Source organism: Coloeus monedula (genome assembly GCF_965178545.1).
Source record: "Coloeus monedula genome assembly, chromosome: 1".
Taxonomy (NCBI): Eukaryota; Metazoa; Chordata; class Aves; order Passeriformes; family Corvidae; genus Coloeus; species Coloeus monedula.
The window spans coordinates 20,895,154-20,912,079 of NC_138781.1; the positions used below are offsets into that span (position 1 = coordinate 20,895,154).

At 38.1% G+C, this 16,926-nt stretch overlaps 1 protein-coding gene across 1 annotated transcript in view; it reads left to right on the forward strand.

Moving 5' to 3' along the window:
* RSU1 (Ras suppressor protein 1) overlaps window positions 1-16,926 on the forward strand; it is a 103,714-nt gene that overhangs the window by 40,877 nt on the left and 45,911 nt on the right. Inside the window, exon 8 of the mRNA XM_082294789.1 lies at window positions 358-490. Within this exon, the coding sequence (XP_082150915.1) occupies window positions 358-490 (133 nt within the window). The remainder of the gene's footprint in view (window positions 1-357; window positions 491-16,926) is intronic.

Here is a 16,926-nt window from a genome sequence, read left to right on the forward strand (position 1 = left end):
AGAGCAGACTTCTACCAGAGAATCACTCTTTCATTCCTGCAGATCATGGTGGAGATAGTGAAAAGGTGCATTATCAAGTCACACTTAAAACTAATTTAATAAACAAGTGGACAAAGTTCAACCCTGCTTTGCAACCCTTTGTAGCAGCACTGAAAACAAATAGAGTGGAACCGCATCCATCATGGTGGGAACCACTATGTCCTTCTGTTCTCTTTGCTAAGACTGAAATATTTCCTTTTATTACGGTTGTACTTTCTGAAACAAATAAAAGGTTTTTATATTCACAGCAAGGTATTTCTTTCAAATTTTTCATATTTCAAACATTTTTCATGTGGTGTTTCGTTCAATCTCTTTCAGGTAATTTGGATTTGACTGGTCAAAAACAAGTCTTCAAAGCGGAGAACAATCCTTGGGTTACCCCTATTGCTGATCAGTTCCAGCTGGGAGTATCTCATGTTTTCGAATACATTCGTTCAGAAACATATAAATAGTAAGTATTACATTATATACTGTAGCTGTGTTGTTTGTTTTTTTCCCTGTAGTGTTTTGGGCAAAGTGTTACCAGCTACACATATCTTTCATAATACATGCAGTAACTTGGTATCCAGGACAAATATGCAAGCCTGTAGATTTATATTAAGGAATTTTGCGAAGAAGAAGGTGACTGTCATGTAGACAAGTTAGGAAAGCACAAAGATTGTTTGATACTGTCCTGCATTTTTGTTTATTTCTAAGAACTTCAGTGTAACATGAGAGATGTAAAAGAACAAGCATTACAAGCCTTTTGAGAAGTGCTAATTTTAAGTATGTTCGGTATGGCTTTATAGATTGAAATAGATTTTTGTTAATGGTTTTGGATGCGGGTTGTTATGTTTTGAGAGATATCCAGACTTCAAACCTGTTTTGATCTGGACTAATTTGCAAAAGTCTATAACCTTAGTAATTCAAATACAGGTACTAGTGCATTCTTCAATAATGTGTAAATGTGTGTGCTGGGCTTCTCCATTTTAATGCAAGATTCCATGTACAAATGCTGACTAATGGTTTAGGAAAAAATGTCTTTAATCATTCACTGAATTGTAATACTTATTTTAAGTACAAAAGTCTCCATGTTATTCTTTAGATGGGAAGTTATTTTTCAGTGTCTAGAAGCATTCTTGATGCTGTCTCCCTAGGAGCAGTAGGAAGTACAACAGTACAGCCTCTGGATTGGAAAGTTAGTTTTTGCATATTGCCTTTATTTAAAAAATACATTTTAATAATTCAGAAGCATTTCTGACAATCTTTTATATGTTTGCTGTCTGAACAAAATTACCAGAGAAGAGTATTCACAAGTGACAGTTGTGGGATTCCAATTAAGTAACTGAGATGTAAATTTCTATATGAAACTAAATGACCCAACAATGGCTTTTGTCAGCTATTGCTCTTCATTTACAGAATTTTAAATTAAAAGAATCACAGATGGGAGAGTGGTTGCAAGAATTGTGTGTCTCAGAAGGGTGCTGATATTTATGCTGTAATGCGTGTTCTCAAGACAGATTTATTAATAGATTTAAGTAGGCTGCAACACCCTTCTTGCAGTAGTACTCTGTACTACAGACATGGTGTAGGGAAACTGCTGCCTGTCTCCTTGGACCATCCCTTCCCCCCCTTTTCATTGTGCAGCTGCATCTCGGGTTCTTGATAATGTTTTGTAATTCTGCTTTATATTGTCAGTTTTATATTTCTGTTTGCTGAGCAGTGTAGGTTGGGGATCTTCATGCACTTCTCACAGGGACCACTCTGGGCATCATGAGGACAGCAAAATTTTAAGGTCTGAAGTGCAGTTTTGAGAATTTGACCCATATTCAGTTTGTGGGGAAGGGGATGGGGGGGGAAGCTGTTAAAGAAAAAAAGAAAGTAACTCTGGGTGTATTAAAATGCTCTGGCAACTTTCCTGTTTAATCAAAATTGACAAGAAGGTTCTGTAATTCATCAGTTACCTCAGCTGTTGTTCTTTGTTCTGAGTTAGCCATATTGTGCTTGTTGTCTTGCTCTTTGCTGAGGTGTAGCAGTGTCTTGTTGGCTAATGGGCCAGTTTTGATTTTGTCCTCAGTAAGTATCTGAAACCTGTATAGTTAACAGTGTAAGCAGAATCAGACTCTAGTTATTAATAGGGAAAGAAATCAAAACCAAGTAATCTTTCTGTGGCTCATTCATGGTTTCTCCTTTGATCTTAGAAGCTATTATGACACATTAATGTGTCATAATTTTCAAAGTTTAGTGATGAAACCCAAATGCATGGAGATGTTAATAATTAGGTGTTAATTTTAGATTTTCAGCATATGACCATTTTATATTTAAATCATAAATTAAAAGTATCAGTATAATTTTGTTAGAAACCCAGTAGTAAATTTTTTTGAGTTTTGATTTTACTTGTTTCCCCTGCTGTAAGGAGAGTTCATGGATTTTCCTACTGAAAAAATACTGTCCTTTTTATTTCCAGTTTCCTCTAAGTATGTGATCTGAGAATTATTGGGATGCCATATCATAAGACATTCCTCTGTTTGCATTTGGGTTTAAGAATTAAAAGTCAAAAGCAGTGGCATCGTCTAGGTAACAGATCTAGTAGCATTATTGTGCACAAAAACAGATCAGGACTCAGAAGAAATTAAAACTGGTTTTTGTGGTGAAATTTTGAACTTTCCCTGCTAATGACTATACAGCTTCTTCAACTGCCTTTTTCTTTCAGAGCCTTTGAACAGGTAGTGTGTCTTATTTCCTATTAAGCAAATCGCAAGGTTGATATGTGAATTTAGAATTTTTCCCTGTGGATATCTAAATAAGGAAAGTCAAGTTCTTGAGTTTTTGTGTGTTTTATTGCTCATTCTGCCAAAATAAAAAAAAAAAATCTTCCAACATTTGATAGATCCAAACAGGTTAACTTTTTCTGTGAGGCAAAGCAGTACAGGTAAATGAATGATTGGATAGGATGCTGCTTAGCTAACCTCACTTGCAACACTGAGAAGATAGAACATACATCAGCAGCTGACCATCAGACCAGTAAGTTTGCTTTCAGGTACTGGAAGATGTAAACTCTCATAAACCAGAACTATGCATCTGTATGGCAGATGACTTTTGAGCTCCAGAGACAGATTTGTTTCCCTTTGTCCATTGCTTTTGCTAGCTGATTGGAAATACTGACTTTTCTTTGTTTACAAGTTTAACATTGTCTAGACTAGCTAAGACAGTGAGGGTAGGCTCATACAGGCACAAGTGCCAAGTTTCAGGGGCTCACCAAGTTACATTTTCACTTAGGGGGTTATGCTAATACTAATAATGCTAATTTTATTTTGTTTGCAATGGCTAGAACTTCATGTTTGCTCAGTTGCTGTTAACTTAGCCAGAAAGCAGTAACTCAGTAAGTCCTGGCAATGCACTCACTTGTAGTCATGTAAATAAACCTTGAGGTTTCTGCTGGTAACTGGCACAAGTCATCACTGCAGTCAATGTCAGGGATCTCCTTTCAGATTCTGTGAGGTTGCACTTGGGAAGCAGCTACCAAATAGATCACAAACCTCTTCTTTCTTTTGTGAAATGTACTGGCTGTTTCAAGCATATTTAGTGAAAAATTACATCCCATTTTTAGCCATGTCTTGGGATATTCATGCTCTAGTGATTAATTGATAAGTAGGGATGACACCCATGAGGGATGATTATGTCTAAAGATAAAATGTCATTTGTCTTGCATACTTTTACATTTCCACACTCATTTTACATGATACTCACGCACCACGTATAAAACTGGAATTGCACTTTACTTCAGAAGCATGTTAACCAGTAAGACCCTCAGATCAGCCCTTCTTTTTTTGTAGCTTCTTTCATTTCCTTTAATTTCCTTACCTTTCATGAGAAATGGTACCCAGTGATTTTTCGACCCTAATTTTTCAAGGAAGACTTGCGCTGACAAAAAGATGGGTCATATATTGTGGTGGAAAATGTGTGTGGAGGGGCTCTTAATTCTTAACAGGAAATTCAGCAGCTCTTGGCACTTTGCTAGCTTTTGTTGGCTAAAATACGCCCACTGCACATATCATCCTGTGACAGCATCGTTTGGAAATAAGTCAGTTTGCCAAGTATGTAATGATTCTAAATCTCTCACTGCTTTTTAACTTCCTAAAACTTTAGGAAGCTGAATTTTGGCTTTGATTCTATATGTACTCAGGAGCTGCCATTAAACTCCGTGTGATGTCATGATAGTGTTGAAAAACAGTTGAAGAACTTGCCTAAACAGTGAAGGATAATGGCAACCTTGTCTCCTCAAAGGGCTTAACTAAATGTTTTATTTTTTATTCATGCCTTTAGTCAACTTTCAGAGTGACCTTTATGTTGTAAGCATATTCTCAGAGGATCTTCTCTCTCTAGGATACTGACATATAGATGATGTATTGTGTGATTTAGTGGTCACAATGTACTTAGATAAGTGCATACAGACATAAATGTTTGAAAGAAAACAATGAATTAACCTCCTATGAAGAACAAAATTCTATGATATTCCTTAGGATTTCTGTAAGATAATTAGTTATTTGTATAAGATGAGATAAAACTGAGATATGCAATTGGTACCAGTGGGTGGGTTTGGTTGCTGGCATTTACAGCAAAGTTAGTCCGGAAAGCTGGTCTTTGGGTACATTTCTGGAATTATTCATATACTCTTGATCCATCTTCATGTGGAACTTGTTCTTTGCATGTTTGTTTCTGTAACAGGTAGAATAGTGATTTTGATTTTATCACAGCAGAGTCTATTGCAAATACCAACACCTGGTAGTGTAATCCCGTCTAAAACAAAAGAAATTGCTGGGTCCCGAGTGCGTTTTTAAGCTGCCCTTAAACCCAGGAATCACCTTTTAACTCATTATCTAATGATTGTTGTTTCCCTGTTTGACCTCCATATCCCAGTGAGGCAGAATTACAATAGAACAGTCTCACCATTTTTAAGTCTCTAGAAAGCAGATTTTTCCCACGAGGCAGTCAATTTGGAGTCAAGAGGCTCAACAAGATGTTTCATGAAAGGAGGGAAGTTGCACTTTTCACATTTCCATCAGGAAAGGTAGTAGAAGAGCAAGCCATTTTCAAGACTGACACATGAACTCTTAGCAGAAGAGATGGTTTGACAAATGCGGTGCTGAGCATGTATCGCGTGGCAGCATTGGAACATAGGTTCCCCTGGGCAGGCTGCTCTGTGCTAAGCATTGTAATTGGAAACCCCATTTCATCGGCAGTGACAGTGTGGAAAAATCCACAGTGTAGAGAATCTCCCCAGCTTCTTGGGAATGAGTTGTTGTACTGAACCCCACTATTATGCAGCAGCTGCTTCCAGGGCAACAGACACAGGTAGTGAAGGAACAGATTCCTCTCCAGGGTTATATTAATGAAGAGTATTTCAGCATTTATTTTTAACAACTCAAGGAGACTGGCAGGACACTCAAGAGTACTGCAGTAGAATACAAATAGTATCTTGAAATAATTCATGATCTTATTCCACAGTTGTTAACCCTGTTTAAGTTCAGGTGTATGGTGTTTGGTGCTGTTGAGATGTAAAGGAGTGGAAAAGAGGTCAAACAAATGAAAAATTCAGGTGTTGGTTCTTGGGAAGCATGTTGGGAAAGTGAGAATTGCCAGCAGTTGATCTGAAGGCATCAGCAGGTTGAACTGATATGAAGAGAGATAGTTCTGAAATGGTGTTACTTGTGCAGCACAGTCTAGGACCTGCAAGAATCCCATTTTATATTAACACAAAAAGCAGGAATATTTAAATTATGTTTGCCGATGGTACAAAGCTAGCAGCATAGAAAAGAATCAGCATGCCACACAGTAAAATTAGCAAACAAAGAGGAAGGCTTGGGTGTATTAGTTATAGGCAAGCCACCGGTGTGATATGCTGGAGTGAGGGGAAGAGAAAGATGGGTGCAATCCCCAGAGTTTGGCTGAAAGAGTGGAAATTTTCCAGTACAGAAAAGGAAATATTTCACAGTTGTGGTCATTATGTTCATGAAAGATGAATTCAGGCAGGAACAGGCAAAGTGTGGAAATATAATAGGATAGTGAAATGAATGAAGAAAGAAGAGGAAATTTAAAAGGCATGTGATTTATTTAGCAAAGTAAAGTCTGATAACAGAGGTCATGGTTGTCATTAGAAGGGAGACGGGGAGGAAAAAATTTCATTTAAGACAAAAAAAATGGTGTGCGTAGGAACAAATATAAATAAGCTGGCCAGGTGTATAGTTGAAGGAAGGTCTCTAATTGTTAAGGGAGCAAGGTAGTAAATAACTTTCAGATAGAAACAGTCTTGCAACAGAAGAAATGAAGGCCAAAATCTAGTTTCAGTGAGCACTGATCAGTTGGGCAGGAGTACACGATGTGATGACTTGTGGCAGAGGATGGCATGTCTGTGATGTAGGCAGACCTTGCATTCACATCTCCTGATTTTTGAGTGAATAATTCAGGTGACACCCCCATATATATTAAGATAACTGCACAGTGCCACTGACATTAAACTAAAGGAGGCAAAGCTCTGTTTTCTGTTAATATGAAGAATAATCATGTGTATTTCTGCATTTAGTAACCTGTTTAAATGAACACGGCAGTTTTGTGCAGTTGTTTATAATTACTGAAAATTTTTCATAAGCTAAGAATTGTTATTACATAAATTATATATTCATTAGGAAAAAATCATTGGGGTTATGAAAGTCTTCCTAACATTTCTTTTTGCACTTAGACTGTAGCAATACATAGAGAGAACGCTTTTCTTTGGCTATCTCTAAAGTAAAATTAAATTATCCAGTCATTATCTAATCTTGTGATGATACCAAAAAGAACTGGGCACAGTTGATTTCAGGAGTAATTTCAAATGGTTGGTATTCTGTACTCCCTGGGGGAAATAAAGATTGTACAGAGGAACACAGGCCACTTGCTTGAAAGATCTATAGATCCAATTCAGCAGAGCTCAGTCAGGCACCTCAGCTCTTTGTATGATCTGCAGAGGTCAGTGAAGATTTAAAGAACTTGGATAGTGTGAGTCTACCCCATCCTGTTAAGAAAGACAGGCCATAATAAATGCCATTTACCTTCTTTATTTTTCTTTGCTTTTGTCTGTAGTATTCTTTGGTAGTTTGTGGATGTAGCGATTTAACTCCAGACAGTGGTTTAGAAGCGCACAGCTGTTCATGCCTTCCCCTACCCCCCATGGGATGGAGGAGAATCAGGGAAGGAGAAAGCTTGAGTTAAGAGCAATTTAATAATTTAAACAAAGTAAATATAATAATAATACTGATATTAAAATACTATAATAATAATAGTAATAAAAAAGAGAAGAATAAACCCCAAATGCACAATACAATTACCGATCACTGACCAAGGCTGAGCCCATCCCTGAGCAGCAATCTGTCCCTCTTGGCCAACTCCCCCAGTTTATACACTGGGCATGACGTTCTGTGGTGTGGAATATCCATTTGGCCAGTTTGGTCAGCTGTCCCAGCTATGTTCCCCCCTTCTCCAGCTTCTTGTGCAGCTCCTCAATTTCAGAGCATGAAACACTGAAAAGTCTTTGGCTCAGTGCAAGCACTACTCAGCAACAACCAAAACATAACAGTGTGTTATCAACATTATTCTCATCCTGAATCCAAAACACTGCTCTGTACCAGGTACTAGGGAGAAAATGAACTCTACCCTGACAAAACCAGGGCAATGGAATAGAAGACTTCATGCATTAGTTTTCTCTTAGATGCAGCTCTACAAATACTTCTAGAACCAGTATTGTCACTGTTCCTTGAGGGATTGCTCATGTTCCTACGCTCATAGCATGCACCATTAGTGAATACTTCTTTTCCTTTCTCATTTGCTTTGTGTGGTTGTCCTGGGCCTGTACAAGAAATAAGATGGTGATGTATATCCAACAGTCCATTGCTGGAGCTCACTTAACTCTTTCAGTGTCTTTTTAGCCTGGCATCTTTACCATTTGACCCCTCACATGGATGTACCATCTGTGCCAGTGGTAGCTGTGACCTCATTTATTTTGGCATGGTTTCAAAGACTGGGTAAAGGTAGTGGAAAAAATACAACCTCAGATCTACCTTAGGTGGGAGTCTCTGAGATGCCACATCTCCCATGAAGATGAACTCATGACAAATTAAGCTTCTCTCAAAGGATGGCGGGAAGCAGGATCCATCATAGCTGAGAAGTAAACAAGTGTTAATAGTCCTGATTCACACATTTTGATCACGTACCAGTAAAAAAATTTAAACTTACCAATAAAAATCTTTTATCAAGCTGATGTGGGGAAATATAAAAATGTCATTTACTTTTGGTTCTGTTGTATTGAAGACATGGTACTGTATATTTTATATGAAAATGCTGATTTGTATTCCAACCAAATGTTGTATTTATTGGCTGTATTTTAAAAATTGATAAATATATTAGTACATTATTTCCAACAGAGAAAATAGATGACTCAGAGTCCTGACATCTTTAGACAACATTTACATGCAAATCTGTAACTCTTCCCAAAAGAAGAGCTAACTGGAACCCATGTCAAAAGACAAACAATAAAAACACTATGTCTGTATATTTTTGTTTATATATTGCTAAGATGGATATGTAATAAAACCAAAGCTATCACAGATGTATCTGACAGATACAGATACTGCACATATAAATATTGGTGTAACTACTGCTACTGCGATTTCCTTTGATATGAACTTTGTATAAAAGTTTAGAATATTATGCAGTAATACATTTACCATGTCAAGGATAATAACCCAGGGTTTATGTCACTGGGGCAGATATCTGGAGCTATGTTAGAAGTGAAATTGGAATCAAGTGAGTTAAGTGCAGAAGCTGAGGACTTGATGAAACCAAAGCTAGGGTAACGGTGGTAGGGTACAGGACTTGAGTAGGGAAACAGCACAAAGTTGCATCAAATCAAAGTTGCATAGGACAAGGCAAGATCAGTTGCTGAGTTAAAAATCAATGGTAATTATGGTAAAATCCAAAATGAGTAACAGGTAAGCAACAGGATCAAGGACCTGGCCTAGAGAACAGGTTGAGGTCTAACCAGGCAAGCAAAGAGTGAGATGTGCAGCTGCAGGCAAGTGGCACCTTGGGCAGGAAAACTGATAGAGGAGATTGAAAAAAGTTTCTGCCATGGGAAAGAGGGCCAATCCAAAGTGGGATCTATCTTGTTAGGCTCTTAGCCACTGGAGCGGCTGCTTGTAACTATCTGATTATGATAAATCTTAAAAACTAAATGGGCCCTTTTCTAAACTATGATAGATTATTAATAATGAGGGAAGGAAAGTCATGTTCTGTTATGCTTCTGTTCAGTGCAAGCTGGATGATAATTTAGGGAAGATAAGTTATTTCTCAGTCCCTCAAGTAGAAGCCTGACCAACATTTTGTTCTGAGAAATGGTTTTAAACATCCAAGCCTCTGGACGTGCACCCAGAAGGTTTAGAAGACTTGGCTGACATAGAGTCTGGAGTCACCAAAGCTCAGTCTTAGTTAAATTGTTGTGTCAGTGAAAGACTCAAAAGTCGACAGCAGTGCTAGTATCGTTCCAGCATCAAGAAAGGTGAATAGACCAAATTGGATTATTATGAGCTAGTTTACTCTGAAATTAATTCTGGGTTAAATAGTCAAAAAGAGACATGAAATTCTTCTAGTGATGATACAAAGAATGTGATTGTAATAGGAATGTAATTCATACACTTTAAAGCATGACTATGATTTTGAGAACCTTTTCCTAAAGAAATATTAAATCTTATAAATATTACAGATTTGGTTGGTCAAGGCAGCTCTTTAACCATAGAACTTTGTGAGACATTTAGTTTGTACACAACATTGTCATTAGAAAATGAGCACTGCATAATTTCAATAAAACACTAAGAAGAATTAACAACTCCCTGATAGGTCTTGGGAGACATTTACCAAAGAGAATGTTTCTTGTGAGCTCCACAGAGATCTGACCTGGAGTTGTTAAATGTTTTCCTCAGGTATTCGCAAGCAAATACACAGTTGTTTTTGATGACCTGGAAGTTGGTGAAAGATAACAGTGAAGGTATGGGCTGTCCTGGATCATTTAATGAACTGTGCCTGTCCACAGTGTATTTTAAAGCAGCTCAAAGAAGAGCTTCATATCTGTGAATAAGATATGCAAAATATACCACATGGTGTGGTTAGGATTACAGGAGGAAATAAAAACAAGTGAATACATCTTTCCAGAAGGCAATCAGCACTGAAAAACATTGTAAGAGACATAATATATCCGAAGTGCACTGAGAGGTGCAACTGTATTCCGCATCAGCCCCAGCTGATGTGGTAATTGGTAAGTTTTTACTCCTATACTCACTAATCTGGGGCTGATGCTGATTTCATTCTGGTGTCAGTAGTTTTAAAGGGATGTTAAAAATGTGTTTAAATGCTGACACTTCTATTATATGAGAGCAGAAGTCAAGCAAATAAGGAAAGGAAAGCAGGGTACAACTTACTAAGGGCAACCTGCTAGGGAAAGTAACATTCAGTTTTCTCTTATTGTCCTCTGCTTGCCTCAGGATAATTTCTGGGAAAATAAGTTTTAGAGCAACATCTCAGTATTAAGGTTATTGTATGATCCATGATGGATTTTAGGACACTGTGTGTAGTATCCAAAGGTGATGATCTATTGCCTGATTTTAGAGTCTGCCAGAACTACTGCAGTTGTAGGGCCTTCTATCCTATAGTGTGTTCTGCTGCTCTCACTGCTGTGGACATGGTGAGTCTGTCATCTCCAATGGATTCAAGGGGTTTTCTCAGCATTTCTAGGGGGGTGTTGTTGCTAACCAAAGGCAGTGTGTCCAAAATACATGCAATTCAGAAATTCAGTTGATATTCTCAGAAAGTAACTCACCTAATTTTGTTTGGGTGGGGATTTTTTGTCTGTTGGAGAGAAGGGTATTGCCAGGAACAGAATTTGGACTTTACAGTGATGCCATGATGGTTTTTTGCCTTTTATACCCTTTTTATACCTTTGTATAACCTCTGTAGTCGTAGTGGTTTTTAGCTTACATTCTTAGACTTATTTGTCAAGATAGGAGACTAAAACATCTTAGAAGCTTCATAGTTAGGGATCAGAATGCTCCAGGCACCAAGGTCCTCTCCAGAACACATTTTATAAACTAAGACAGAACCATCCAGGGGAAGGTTCCTCGGGGAGAGGGGGCTCACTCGAGCCTCTCATTGGGGAATCTTTGATAGATGTGCTAATTAGTAACACCTATAATGTTATACCAGATCTTTTGTGGGTGTGCATTGCAGTGTGCCTTGGTGTGCATTCCACCTGGACGTAGTGCACCTAAGGATCCTAAAATAAATACCAAGGTAAAATCCCCTTTTCCCTCCTGTGTTTGATTCTCAATTTTAAGATAAGGCAAAGGCATTAACAATAGGTAACAAAAAGAATAGAGCATTTTTAGGAAAATCCTCAAGATGGCAAAAGGAAGAAGAATAGATTGGGAATGGCAGACAGAACAATACTAGTTGAGGACTAATGTGGAAAACACTGTTTTTCCACATAGAAGGGGTTTCTGGTAAAGTGATGCAGCTAACAGTAAGTAGTGATAAGTCTCTTAACCCTTTGTAATCTTCAAAATTCAGTTGATTTGCTTTCTTGTTTTCTTCTTCAGATTGGTTCTTTAAAACCAAACAAGAAGAGTTACTGCACACATTTGCTGTTTTTATTTGAGAGATAAATTAAAAAGTGGCGCTTTTATAATCAAGCAGATCTGTCTGCAATTTCTATTCTCTATGCAGCCATATCTGTTTTATTGCATGCTGGTTTTTATTGAACTCCAGTTTTCTTCTTTCAGTTTCACATTATTTCAGGATTTTGTGTGATCTTTAGCAATTTCTTTATCCTTCTGGTGAGGGCTGTCAGCTAGATGGAGACCTGTCCCTAATTTTATGATTGCCTTTATCAACTATTTATCTAGTAGAAGGCTGAGGTTGGAATTATTCTGGTGTAATTTGCTGGAGCCACTTGTAATGCAAGCTCTGATAAACTTCTTAAAAGCCACGATTTTATTTTATCAGGTATTACTGTCGTCCTGTTTATATGCACTTTTACAGCCCCTTACACCTAAAACACAGTGTTGAAAATGGTTATGATCAGATTTCACTTTAAAATCTTGTCATTAAAATTAACTTTTTCTTGAAAAGTTTAAGATGAAAAGCAAGAACTTCTGCTATATATGACACAGGATTTCTCAGTCCTGCATTTTCAGTGCTTTCCTCTGACCAAACAAGAAATGTCCTCCTGTTAAAGCTGGGGATAGTCAAATTTAGGTCCTGTGTAGGCAACACCTTTTGACTACAGCTTTGCAATGGCTTTTTTTTTTTTTCTGTACCCAACCACTTTAATTATTGAACCCTAAAATTCTGATATACTGAAAATCAGTATCAAATATGCCAGGAAAAACTACGCTGTAATTTTTCTTCTTTATTACACTTGATGGGAAAAAGACATTGTAGTCTAAAGTGAAGTGTGCAGGAGCATAAACAGTAAAAAGAATTATATGCTATACTGACCATTTCACTTGCTCCAGCTCCACAAAAGCAATAATAATAAATGCAGGAATATTAGTCCTCTTCGTATTTTTGCCACATGTTTTAAGACGCTGTCTCCAGTTTTGAATGTAAACAGCAGCATTTGTTTCACTGAATGTGGAACAGTGATTCCCTAAATCCTTTTGGTTATCTGTAAAAATTTTTGATCAGGTAGGTTTTAAATCCTGCAGAAATACATCTTGCACCAAAATGCTGTCACAGGATGGTAAATATACGCAGAAGTAAATGCAACAAATCCTGTACCCAGTGCCGTAAGTATGGTTCCTCTTGGTAGGAAAAGGATATGCTTGATCTGTATTAACATGTATACCCAGATTGCTACCTCTGACTTGCTTCAGTATCTAATTTTGTGGTAGTTTCTGCATATTAAATATTTTGAGAGTTATCCAAGGTAAGAGAGAGGGATCCAGAACTCTTCAAAGATGTGTTGCAAGAACCTGCTACATACAAAGACCTCAATGAAGAAAGATCACAGTTATAGAAGAACAGGATTTAGGCATGGATATATGTGTGTCAGTTTTGATTCTTAATGTAAAAGGGATTTTGATTATAAAAGCTGCAGCTCTTAGAACATGGGTTTTAGTCACCTTTAAACTGGATATAATTTCCAAGCTAAATTCCAAATGTGAGTTTTGGGTATTAGGATGTTCTGTCTCCTGTTCATTTCTCCAAAATTCAGATTTACACTATTGTTGACTTTAAAAAAAGAAAAGGTATGCAAGGAATGACAGTGATGATCCTAAATATAAATTATATCAAGCAAATTGATGCAAGATAAAAATTACCAAATCAACCTTTTTTAGTCTATATTTTATGGAATATCTAGTGTATGTTTGGCAGTAATTTACTCTTGCCCATGAATTTCTGACAGTTTTGATTCTTTGGTCTTATTAATCAAAGTAGTCAGCACCAAAGCAATTTTTATGAGACTCACTAGTCATAAAAAATTTATTACCAGATAAATCAAAGAAACAGCTCGCATCTTAATAGGGTGAACAAAGTGGCATGTAAAAGATCATTCACGACTACATGCTTTTGACACTTGTGTATTGCATTTACTGCTAGGGTCAGGGGTTCTGCTTGTATTTTCATTAAAATACTCATGACCATGACATAGTTGCTGCCTTTAGTGCAGGATTTTTCTTCCTTCTTTTTTTTTTTTATATATACATACTTACATACATACATACATATATATGTATGTATGTATGTATGTATTTATATTTCAGTGTTAGCACCATTCTGGTAAGGCATGAAATGTCTGTGTAAAATGTAACATAGAACTTTAATTAAAATTTGAAACTTTTGTAGTTAGTTGCAGTAGATCATTTACACTTCAGGAATAGGGTAGGATGGAAGTACATTGTAAGTAGTACTGGAGTGACACAAACAGTTCAGTCTCTGGTCCAGTTGCATAAGGACCTCTGATACTCATTCCAGTTAAACTTCTAGTGTCTGATTGGATACAGTAACCTTACATGACTCTGGTTTCGTATTTTAAGATGAATTTCTTGGTCACACTTCTTGTGGCTCTTCTTGTAACTAAGTCAGAGCTGAGTACTTCTCAGACCTACCTTTTTATTAAAGCAAAATGCTCATCTTACTGAAACTCTCTTAACTTTTCTCTGGTTGAGTTTCCTCCACAGTCAGTGCACATGCAGGGGACTCCCCTGACCAGTTGGCTGCAATGGGATATAGCAACAGCAGTGTGATAAGAACATACTTGTGACAGCACAGGGAGCATGGCTGGTGGCTTCACCTTCCTTTGATAACTGCTGTTGGTTCCCAGGTGGACAATCCACATGCAAGCTGGTAGCCTTGTCCTCAGAGGAGGACAGTGTCCTCAGAGTGTTTGGGGAATGATAAAAACAGAAAATTGTATTGGTTTATGGAGCCCGGCTTCATCTCATGACTCAAATGTAGGCAAGTCAAGCAGTCACGAGAACAAAGAGTCACTTTAGGGTATCCCTATAGTCAGCTGAGCACCTCAGGGACTGAGACAGTTCACCAAATAACTATGCCATGCTCTTCTTGAGGCCCAGAGGGGAAGGCCCTTGGGTGCCACTGTTGCTGATGCCAGTCTCCTGTGTGCCCCAGCTGGTGCTGGCTCTCATGTGGCCGTGGAGCAAAGGTGTTCAGGGGCTGATACAGCTGGAAGCTTATTTTGGCAATTTTAGTCTGAATTACCTCCTTGAACTCAGTGCCTGACAGAGGGCACTAGCCCAGAGGGCAGCAGTGCAGCCACAGCGAAAGTGGCCCAGCTGAAGCAGGTTTAAGTTCCAGGGGCTGGTTACATCTGCCCCTCAGCCACGTGTCCAAAGGCATGAGGAAGAGAACCTGGGTCTGCTGCATGCACCAAATGAAGCAAACCTCCTATGAAGAGAAAATAAGTGCTTTCAAGAACTAAAAACTTAACCAACGCCCCCCCCCCCCCCCCCAGCATCAGTAAACTAATCGGAAGTCTGGATTTGTCTTGTGTTCAGAAATAGGGGGAGGGAGAAAGTCCCGACAGCCTGTGTTTCACCTGAATCTGGTGATGCTGAAAATATACAAGTCTCATTAATGGAATTCTTGTAGGTAGCTTTCATATGTTTTGTCTAATAGAAAAATAACTGAAGGGAGATTGAATTTATTCTGTGTTAATAACCAGAAAGGATGTTTCTGAATGGCTACCAAGTGATGCAGAACTGTGAATAATACAAAAGAAACCCTACTGTTCCCTCTTCTACTCGATGCATGCTTTTCCAGGAGAAACGTATTTAACTTCAGTATTGTGTTTTTCTGTGTTTGTGGTCCTAAGTATGACTGAAAATAGGGCTGCCTGTGGGATGAGCAGCTTACAGAAATGCTATTGTCTTGTAGCCTTTAAAGTTTATCTCCCTGGTCTGATTCCAGTTCAAGTGATTTATGGCTAAAAATGGTTGCTGTGGATTGTTCACTTTGGTGTGTACATAAGGTGTAAGGGAACTAGATACAGCTCTCTTATTTCTCTTCTAGATACAGCTTTAAAAGTGTGGAGGTTTTAAAACATAATATCCAGTAGTCAATGCTAACATTGACTGCAGCTTTACTAGCCTTCCAACAGTTTAATCTGTGTGAATCTTTCTTGAACAGTAAATTTTTATCTTCTTTTTATTCTTGGGACAAATCTGTAATGAGACATGGAATTTCTAAGCTGTTGTATTTGTCGTTAACATGTCGAAATAACTAACCATCTCTCTGTGTACTTTTTACATGGCTGCTGCTCAGTAGTATTTGCATTCAGATTAGAATGGACTAATCTTCTCTGGTCTTGAATTTAAGGCAGACTGGGGTTTGAACTGGTCCATGTTTAGGACAGCTTTGTGGTAGAATATATAAAACTACAGTTAAAAGAACTGTTAAATTCTGTGGATTAAAGGCTGTGATTTGGACAGTGAGTAAGGAGGATTTCTTGAAATAGTTATGTATTTCAGAGTACTCCCAGAGTAAATTTGGAAGCATCTGCTGGATGAATAGTAAAGTGGGCATTTGAGTTTCAGGTCCTTCTATAAATTGGAGAGGTATCTGGAAACTGACAAGGTGTAAGGTAGAATCCCAGTTCCATGGCTGTCACAGATCTCATGTGTAGCTTTAGTAACTTTTCAAAGATCTCAAAACAAGCTGTCTTCAGCTTAGGCCGTAAGCTCCCAAAAACCATACCAGCAGACAAGGTGTACATAGATTTTGCAGTGGAAAGTTGGCAGTTCAGGTCGCTGGTAAGAAATCAGCCAGTTAGTGGCAGACCAACGTTGGAGCACACAGTTCTGTTTGTTCCCTTTGCTGGAAGCTCACTTCACTTCATTCCCAGTGTGAAATCTACCAAGCTGGGCCTTTGTTTTCCATAACTTCACCTGGATTTTCTTGAGCGTCACAGACAGGACAAAGGCATAAAGATCTATCTACGCTTCCACACACAGAGGTCAAGCAGAGTTTAAGTCCAAGATCCCACAGCCCCTTCCATAGGTCTTACCACCGATGGAAAGAGTCAAGAGCTGCTCTGACCACTAGTACAGAGAACTTGAGGGACAGATGATGTTTTTGTTTTCATGAGGTTGTCTCTTGTACCTTGCATTTTTATTGAAAGTTATTGAGGGTGAATTCTGTTCGGTGTATTTGGATACTTGCTGTACCTGACCTGATGTGTCTGAGTATCTCTGGTGTGATACTTCTGCTATAATTAGGAGAGGTGGTTCAAAAACAGTTTTACACTGGTACATCAAATCATGCTATATTGCCTCCTGATTTCTTCACTGAGCCATTTTGCTTTTT